This window comes from Octodon degus, unplaced genomic scaffold (genome assembly GCF_000260255.1).
Source record: "Octodon degus isolate 3935 unplaced genomic scaffold, OctDeg1.0 scaffold00134, whole genome shotgun sequence".
Lineage (NCBI taxonomy): Eukaryota > Metazoa > Chordata > Mammalia > Rodentia > Octodontidae > Octodon > Octodon degus.
In genome coordinates this window covers 3,483,789-3,493,646 of record NW_004524710.1, presented here as the reverse complement: position 1 = coordinate 3,493,646, position 9,858 = coordinate 3,483,789, and the positions used below count along the sequence as shown (strand labels likewise).

Sequence of the window (9,858 nt, the reverse complement as noted above, 5' to 3'; positions counted from 1 at the left end):
GAGGTGGGGGAGCTAAAAATGTAGCTCATGCAAAGGCCTTGGGGTGACTGTTCAGTACCACAGAAAATAATAAATGATTTTGTTTGTTTGTTTGTTTTTTACAGAACTGAGGATTGAACTCAGACCCTTGCGCTTGCCAGGCAAGTGCTTATTCTACTGAGCCATCTCCCCAGCCCTAATAAATCAATTTTTATTTTTTTATTTGTGGTACCAGGGATTGAACTCAGGACCTTATGCTTGCCAGACAAGCACTTCTTCCACTGAGCTATCTCCCAACCTATAAATCAAGGGTTTAATGAAGGTGTGAAGTAATAACTGTTATGCTACTAGTAGGAGTGTAAATAGGTATAGCCATTTAATAAATGTGTATTTTGACAACACCTAGTAAAATGAAAAAATGTGTATGTTTAAAGAGCTTTTACCCTGGGCACTTTGACCAGTGCTAAAGAGACACTTTATGAGTTGTGCTTTTGTTGATTCCTCAGACTGTAGTCACAGAGATGGAATTTGGGACCTACTTCTTTGGTTTTGGGGGGACACAAGAAATAAAATGACTAGGAAACAAAGCAGCCCTCTGACAGTCTGGGAACTACCTTCCTCTTATCTGGGAAGTCCAGATATTCTAAAACAGATTGGCCATTTACTCCCTCTTCGTCCAGCTCACTATTCACATACCATCTTTTTTTTCTTTTCTTTTTTTTTTTTTTTTTTTTGGTGGTACCAGGGATCAAACTCAGGACCTTGTACTTGCCCGGCAGGTGCTTACACCACTGAGCTATATCCCCGGCCCTCACATACCATCTTGAACAAGAGACCCTGTGTCGTGGCCCGCGCTCCTCCCTACCTTGCTTTATAGTGTTTCTTCACACTTTCCACTCACTTGCATGTACTTGTTTGCTTTCTATTCCTCTCAGAAGCAAGCTATAGGGGAACAGGATCTTCACCTTATGCCTGTGTCTCTAAAGCAGTTTGAGTCTCACAGAATGCACCCATTAAACTGCACAGTGCTCAGGTCTGTCATCCCACACCTTTGGGAAGACTGGGACAGAAAGATTTCAAGTTCAACTTTTGCTTGGGCAATTTAGCAAGACCTGTCTTGAATTTTAAAATGGCTGGGAAGGCACTCAGTGTGAAGACCCTGGGCTCAATCCCTAGGACTAGGGAACTGCTGCAAGCAGACAAGTGCAACCCTGTATTCCATGCAGGATGGCATCCAAGTCCTGCAGGATTGCTCAGACGTGGCTCCCTGGACTCCACCTGCAGTCTTGGACTCCACAGGAGGCCTGGGCTGAGCTGACAGTTTATATTGCTAATGAGTGCAGGGGTGTTGCAGACTACCAGCTTGGACCACATAACATAGCAAGGCCCCTCAACGTAACAAAATCTGAACTGTTCTATGTTCTTACACTCATTAAGTGTTTACAAGATTGTTAATTTTTTTTTTTTTTTTTTTTTTTTTTTTTTGCGGAATCGGGGATTGAACTCAGGCCCTTGCACTTGCCGGACAAGCACTTATTCTCCTGAGCCATCTCCCTGGTCCCAATTGTTGCTTTCATTCGAAGCAAGTTTCCTATTTCAAAGACTGAACTAAGGTCCAGAGAACACACAAGATGCTCAAGGTACAATCTAGTTCCTATATTCACATCTTGTAGATTTTTCCAGGAATTTTCACATTAAAGGACTAAAACTAATTATCTGGAACTGCTAATGATTCACACACAAAGGTAACCAAGAGCAGTTTTTAAATGAAGCAATATTTCAGTGTTTTTCCCCCTTGGGAAATAAGCACAAATCACTGTCAACTCCTTGTGCTGCTGATTAAGCTTTGTTCTCAAACATACTCTGCATCTTCCAGTAATTTGGGGCTTTTTGATTTTTGTACCAGAAATCAAACTCAGAGCCTCACGCTTGCCAGGCAGGCTCTGTGCCCGAGCTACATCCCTGCTGTTTTTTTCAGCCAGGGTCTTGCTATGTAGCCCAAACTGGCCTCAAACTCATGGTGATCCTCCTGCCTCAGGTTCCTGAGTGCTGTCATAACAAGCCTGTACCACCACACCCAGCTCCCATTAATTGATAAATACCACTCAAAAATTTTTTTTTTTTTTTTGGTGGAACCGGGGATTGAACTCAGATCCTTGTGCTTGCCAGGGAAGAGCTTATTCTACTGAGCTATCTCCCCAGCCCCAAAAATTTCTAAATTCTCAAAACTTACGTAAATCAGGGGCTGGGGAGATGGCTCAGTAGAATAAGCACTTCCCTGGCAAGCACAAGGGCCTGAGTTCAATCCCCAGTTCTGCAAAAAAAAAAAAAAAAAAAAAACTTACGTAAATCAAAAGTCCTACAAGTAACACATCCGTTTTGCCAAAATATACTTTATAGGGGCTGGCAAGATAGCTCAGCGGTCTAAAGCACCTGCTTAGGCAAAGGTTAGGCAGGGGTAGGGGACTGTGGTTCAATCCCTGGCACCACATGCCATGACAGCCCCGCCTTCAGGACAGGCTGAGCCAGTCCCCCCCACCAAATGTGTATATATATATATATATATATATATATTATAGAATGACAACTTATCTGGTTCCCTTCTAAAGTGAGCACAATGTTAGCTTTCCAACTCCATTTCCATATGATGAATTAATTCAGCTAAGTAACACTTAACCTAAAAGAGTTTCTTACCTGCCCAAGATAAAAGGTAATTAGGAACTAACCAACTGGGTTTCAAATCTTGTTCCTACCATGCACGATGGCCCACAAGTTATCGCCTAGAACTCCAGAAGCTGAGCCAGGCTTGAGTTTAACCCCAACCTGAGCCATATAGCAAAATCCTACCTCAAACAAACAAAAAAATGTATCTTTAACCTAAACTCTAGCTTTCTCCAACTGTAAAATTAGGATTTTTTGGGGGGTGGAGGGGCTGGCTCAGGATGCCTCCAGGGCAGGTCTGGTAAGGCTTGAGGATCTGGGGAATTGAACCACAGCATCCTGAGCCTGACTGTTTTGTTTAAGCAGGCACTTAAACAACTGAGCTAATTGGGCAGGACCCCACCAACTATAAAATTAGGATTAAATCTCCTTTGCTAGACTGTTATATTGAACGAGGTGATCAACATAGATTCCTTCCCTTCTGATATATCTAAGACTTTTAAGATACTCATGTCATTTTCAATATTCCTGGTATTAACTTGCTTCTTTCTACACTGATAAACTGTTAACCTGGCTGACCTGCACTGCATCTAAAAGATATAAATGGAAGAAACAGTACTGTTATTTCTCAAAGATTATATTCAGCTTAATGCTCTAAGAATTTAATTATTTATCTACATATAAAGTCACAGGCTAAGAAAGTTACTGCCAGGCATGGTGGTGACATGTCTATAATCCCATCACTCAGGTAGCTGGGGTACGAGGATTGCCCAGTTGCAGGCCAGCCTAGGCTACACAGTGAATTCAAGTACAGCCTGAATTGGGGGCCAGGGGGATGGCTCAGTGGAGTAAGTGCTTGCCTGGCAAGTGCAAGGGTCTGAGTTCAATCCCCGGTTACAAAAAAAAGGAAGGAAGGAAGGAAGGAAGGAAGGAAGGAAGGAAGGAAGGAAGGAAGGAAGGAAGGACAGCCTGAACTACATATCAAGACCTTGTCTGAAAAAAGAAAATATTGGGGACTGGGGATACAGCTCAGCAGCACAGCATCTACCTGGCAAGCCCAAGGTCCTAAGTTCAATTCCCAATACAAAAAAATTTATTTAAAATTAATCAATTAAAAAATTTAAATGCTTTTTACTCATATTTGTATCAGATATCAGGGACAAATTTCTAATTCTACATAATATGTAAAAAGTTGTCTTTATAGAGGATGAGACTATTAATTTTATAACTGGAGCTTGGGTCATCTTGGTACTATGGGCCAACGGCTTGCACTCCCCAAAACCCATGTTTAAGTTCTCGCCCCAATCTGACACTGGAGCTGGGCACTCTGGGAACTAGTTCCAATCAGATCCTAAGGGGAGGACACTTAGGACTACTGTACATACCAGAAGAAGAAAAGACAAGAGCTGTCTCTTTCCTCAAGCATGTACTGAGGAGAATCATGCAGGCACACAGCTGGGCAGCCTTGGTAGAACCCACTCAAGCTGCACCTTAGGCCTGGCCTTCTGGAGCCTGCAGAACTGTGAGAATCTTGTAGCTCAGCCCATGTAGTCTGCGGTATTTTGCTACTGCAGCATGAGCAGACTAAGACACTGGGCTTTGCAAGGCCAGAAATTATGAAGATCTCCATTACTTTTGACTTAACAGTCTTTAGAGCGGATGTTAAGGTGCTTTCCTTTTTTTCTTTTTCTGTTTTTGCAGAACTGGGGATTGAACTCAGACCCTTGCACTTGCCAGGCAAGCACTTATTCTACTAAGCCATCTCCCGGCCCCTTAAGTTGTTTTCCTAATGAACAGATTTTTTTTTTCACTCACAAAGAACTCACCAAAACAGAGTGATAAAAGGATCGAATAAGACTCATACACTTACTTTTCAAGAGTACTCTGTATTTTATGCCAATTATATAGGCTCAGTGTGTTATGACATACCTGGGGACAATATGGCTACTTTGTCAAAGTCAGAAGCTTTATTTCTAAATATAAAGTCCAGCTTTTATTAGATGTTTCTGAGTCTCAAAATTACAGAATTAGATGTCTCATTTTAGACTTTAAGTATATAAATAACATCAGTAGGTTTAAAGCTGAAACATAAATTAAGTTTGTACTTCTTTCTAACATAAAGAAGTATTTTTGTTTCTTTTGGTACAGCTATGGTTACCAAACTGTATACCAGGGCACCTTGGAAAATCAACATGGGAATCACCAAATATTTAAAACTTTTGAGGAAACATAGGAATACCTGATGGACACCACAGACTACTAATGCGAGGTAGTTTACATTTCCCAAATTAGATAACATTATATTCCTTTTTGTGACAGTGTATCTTTGCAAAACTTTCAACAGTTTGACAAAAATCACTGTGAAAGCAGCATAGTGAAGTGGGAAAGGAAACTGATTCCAAGGTTTTGTACAGTGTCCAAAGATACTAGTAGTGATGAAGTGATGAATTGTTGAACTGCTTAGACCTATTTTAATAAACAGAAATTCTAAGTATTTCTTTTGGCCTATATATGCTGTGAAAAATTAATGAGACAGTAAAGAATAATATGGGCTTAAAGATCAGAAACATCTGTGGTATAGCAAGAAAAATACAAAAGAAGTCATTTAGTTTTTCTTTCTACCTAGAAATTTTCTAAATAAATAGTCATACAAAAAGAGGAAAAATATATACAAACATACATACAAAGTTTGGATTTTTATTGAAATCTCACGTTAGGTATCAAACAAAATCTGCTTTCTTCAGATAAAAATATTCTCTCAGATGTCTCCAGATAATAGCTAAGTCTAAATTGGTCCTCCGATGTCTCATTTTTATTGTCCTCATGAAATGTCTGTGTACCCTTGAGATGTTCCCAAAGCACTTTATCGTGTAAAGGACCGCACATGACGACCTCTGCCACTGCCTCCACTGACGAACTTCCCTCTGGAGCCTCCACTGCCACTGTTTGCACTGGCCCAGGAAGGCCCAAGGCCCCCGCGGCCTCTGGAAGCTCGATCCCGCGGGCTTGGTCGGTAGCCTAAAAGGAAACAGTACAATTTTACTTCCACATCCTTTCCCACTACATAAATACTAATCTACAACCCTGATCTCAAAGCAAGAATTACTTTGGGCTTTTAAAAATTTCATATAAAAGTTCAGTGAGTATATTAAAGATTACTGAATTAGATATTTTAAAATATATGCTACACAAAAGCATATCATATAACATTACAGCAAAGTATATAACATACAAAAGTATATACTAAAGGAGCCGGGGAGATGGCTCAATAGAATAAGCGCTTGCCTGGCAAGTGCAAGGGCCTCAGTTCAGCCCCCAGTTCCACCAAAAAGAAGTATATACTAAATAAAACTGTGACAAAAATCATTTAAAAACAAAGCTATTTCTAATGAAAACCCTGAAGTTGATGTAGTAATGTAGTTTTTTTTTTTTTTTTTTTTTTTTTTTTTTTTTTGGCAGAACCGGGGATTGAACTTAGGCCCTTGCACTTGTGAGGGAAGCACTTACTCCACTGAGCCATCTCCCTGGCCTCAGTAATGTAATTTTTTAACAGAAGATATGTACTTACACCCACAACAGAGTAAACAAAACCAAAATAAGATGACAAGTGATCAAAACATCTTATGATTTAAAAAGTACCCTCAGATTAGTTTTCAGTACTGAAATATAGCACAACACTATGAAACTGTTCAGATTATACAAATAGTTTAGAATCCACAAATTTGATGGTTCAAACTTAACTGTAGAATTATCAGTCCATATTCCTAAATTCCCTCTCCCCAGTGAGAGTATATATCCACAACACAGAACAGTCTGAACAGAAGGAGCGCGTCCACAGCAGCGAGGTGCCCGTACCTGCAGAGCTGAGTGGCCGCAGCGGGGGCAAAGGGCCCCTGTTGAAGTTGCTCTGGCCTCCTCGACTTTCACTGTAGCTGCCTCGAGGAGTACTCTGAGCACTCCAGCTAGAGCCTCTTGCTCCCTCCCGACGACTGTAGTTCCCTACATCAAATAAAACAAGAAATTCATGTACTTACTGTACTGGATTAAAAAGGACTGGACAGGTTTCTCTTAATCTTCAAAATCAATGGATGGGAAACAAACAAATTCTTTTTTTTTTTCTTTTTTGCAGTACTGGGGATTGAACTCAGGACACACTTATTCTACTGAGCTATCTTCCCAGGCCCAGGAAACAAATAAATTCTATAAACTGAATACAATGCATAATGGAAGTCTCACAGTGGTTAACAGAAGAGATTCTAGAACCAGACTGCTACAGTTTATTTTTATGTTTTTTTGTTGGTGGTGGTGGTGGTGGAACTGGGGATTGAACTCAGGTCCTTGCACTTGCCAGGCAAGTGCTTATTCTACTGAGCCATCTCCCAGGCCCCAGACTGCTACAGTTTAAATACTGTTTCTGCCACTTCCATTTATGTATCCTGGCCAGCTCAATGACAATCTTCTCCTTGGTAAAGTGGAATACTACAGATCTTATGGGGTGGGCATGAATGTACTATACATAGTGTTTAAAACAGTTCCTGACATCCCTATGTAAGTGTCTGGAACTGTTTTAATGTAAGCTATTCTCTTTACTCCCACCCTCCTAAAATAGCAAGCAAGAATAAAGGTCATCAATCCCCCAGGAAAAAATAATTTCTCTTTGTACTAATATTGTTTAGACAAGGTACCATGTCTGCATCTTGTCCTCTGAATACTTACTACAAAGACAACAATATGCAACGTATTAATTACTGTAAATGTCCTAATAACCTGTTTTAAAACTATTTCATTGCTATTTTCTTTTTTCTCATTAAAATGAATGAAAATTCAAAAAAGAAAAGCTAATTTCTCTAAAATAAGGTACTTTCTAAAATCTTGAAATAACTTTAAAGCAGATTAAATATAACACTAGGAAGCAAACAGAAAAGAGAATCAATGGTGAACTATAGAGAACAATCTTAAGGGAAGTGGTAAGAAGTATAGCTGTAGAAATGATCTACAGATACTGCTTAGGAAGGATAAAAAATTCTTAGCGTAAAAGTGAAATTTTAACTTCCCACGCCAAAATGGGGGCGGGTGGTTGAGACAGGTTATGTAGTTCAGGCTGGCCTGGAACTCAATACGCAGCCCGGCTGACCTTGAACTTGTGCTGGGATTACAGCCATGCAGCACCATCACACTCGGCCCAAAATTTCTTTGAACTCACTAGTTCAAAAAGCATAGTATATCAAAGGTTAACTTTAAAAAGTTTCCTCCCCATATTCAAGAGTACTCTGTAAAGAGTACTACTGGTTTAGTATTGGTCTACAATCAGCTCAACTATAGTAATACAAAAATAATGTATTCTGAGTTTTTCTTTGTCACCCATTTATTTTTATATTCCCGTATATTTTTTCCTTGTATCGCAAATTGAACTCACGATCTTATGCTTGCTGGCCCTCTGCACTATATAATTGGCCCCATATTCTAAATTCCAATTAGAAAATACATATAAATACTTACCTTTAGAAGCAGGTGGTGTAAAAAACCTATTTTGACTGTGAAAAGCACCGCGTCCTCCTCGATTGCCTGAAAATCCACCACGAGAAGAAATCTTCTGTGATACCTTGAGTGGCCGTTTTGGTGGGGGTATTCCATCTTGAGGGACCACTTCTTTACTTTCAGCTGCAACAAAGTCATCCACATGCATAGAAGGTGGTCTACTTGTGTTCTGTTTTCTCTGACGAAAAATATCATGGGGTCGTATGCCCTGTCCAAATCCTCCCCTGCCCCTTCCTCTTGGTGGTGGCACAACATGAGCTCGTTTGGCAGGTTCAATGTACTCAGATTTTCCACTATTAAAACAAAAACACTCCATGAAAACATTTTTTTCTCATATATCCAATGAAAATATAATAGTATGTACAATATTGAAAACCAGATTTCATTTTTTCTTATTTGAACTGTTAATTTTGCAAGTGTCTGTATTACTTTTTCATGTAAACAGTAAACTAGCTAAAAATGATACACTGTATTAATGACTAACCATTTTAAAAGCAATCCAGTTCACTCACTGTTCAAACATTTCAAACTTCGATAATGAACAATATAACAAAAGCTGGATGTAGCCCAGTAGTGAAGCACATGCTTAGCAAGCATGCAGCCTGGGCTTCAATCCCTAGCACCCTCTTGGAGCTGGGATCAAACCCAGGACCTCATGCATGCTAGGCAAATGCTCCACCACTAAGCTATACCCTTAGTCCCACACTTATTATCTTAAAAAAAATCCAAACAACATTCAAGACTTTTTTTTTTTTAAACATTCAGGATGTAAGTGCTATATCAACTTCTTTATCAGTTCTGCATCTACCTTAAAATATACAAATAAGATCTTCAATGGAATAAATTTTACCTTGAAGTTATAAAGGTCTCATGCTTATGTTTTCCAAGTTTGAATCCTTTAGTAGTCTTAGTTCTCCCTGGAGATGATGGCTCTGACAGAAAGGAGCGCTCCAATTCTGAGTGCAGGTCAAAATCACTACAGCATCTTTCAGAGAGTTCAATCAAATCAACCTTTACCTGAAGGGGTAGAAATGAAACAAAATACATCTGTAATGTAACTTCTAAATTAATGTAACATTTGACTAAGGAACTTATTTACATATTATATTGAACTCCCACAGTAAATTCTTTATATGTTACAATGATTCCCACAATAAATTACATATTTACTTCTCTCTTTGATCTTTCCAGAAAGCAGAATCATTGGCAATTAATAGCAATAACTGGGACTAGGGAGATAGCTCAGCAGAATAAGCATTTGCCTGGTAAATGCAAGGGCCTGAGTTCAAACTCCAGTTCCGCAAAAAAAAAAAAAAAAAAAATTAGCAATAACCACAGTAACAAAAATCTTAAGATTTCAACCACTTTTTATTTTTGGTTGTGTTCCTTCTTAAAGCAAGGCTGTAAATGCAGAGGTCTGGTAGGGCACTCAGGCTTTTCCTATATAAAATAATACTCTGATACCTCCAGAACATTTCCAAAATAGTCTGAAAGTAACATACTGTGCCAGCCCTGGTACAGAGGCCATTTGTTACAAAAGAACTCCATGAAAAATGACTGAGCAAGTGGTCTAAATCACCTACTTAGAACAAGCTTAGCAAAAAAGCACAGGGACCACGGTTCAATCCCCCAGCACCACATGCCAGCCAGCCCCGCCCCCTGGTGGGCTGAGCTGGCCAC

The 9,858-nt window shown here is 39.6% G+C and overlaps 1 protein-coding gene across 1 annotated transcript in view; it reads right to left on the bottom strand.

The window, feature by feature from the left end:
• Window positions 1-5,317: 5,317 nt before the first annotated feature.
• Virma (vir like m6A methyltransferase associated) overlaps window positions 5,318-9,858 on the bottom strand; it is a 94,403-nt gene continuing 89,862 nt past the window's right edge. The window contains exons 20-24 of the mRNA XM_023701379.1: window positions 9,349-9,361; window positions 9,029-9,195; window positions 8,140-8,471; window positions 6,496-6,639; window positions 5,318-5,658 (exon numbers count right to left, since the gene is read on the bottom strand). Of these exons, the coding sequence (XP_023557147.1) occupies window positions 5,504-5,658; window positions 6,496-6,639; window positions 8,140-8,471; window positions 9,029-9,195; window positions 9,349-9,361 (811 nt within the window). The 3' untranslated portion in view covers window positions 5,318-5,503. The remainder of the gene's footprint in view (window positions 5,659-6,495; window positions 6,640-8,139; window positions 8,472-9,028; window positions 9,196-9,348; window positions 9,362-9,858) is intronic.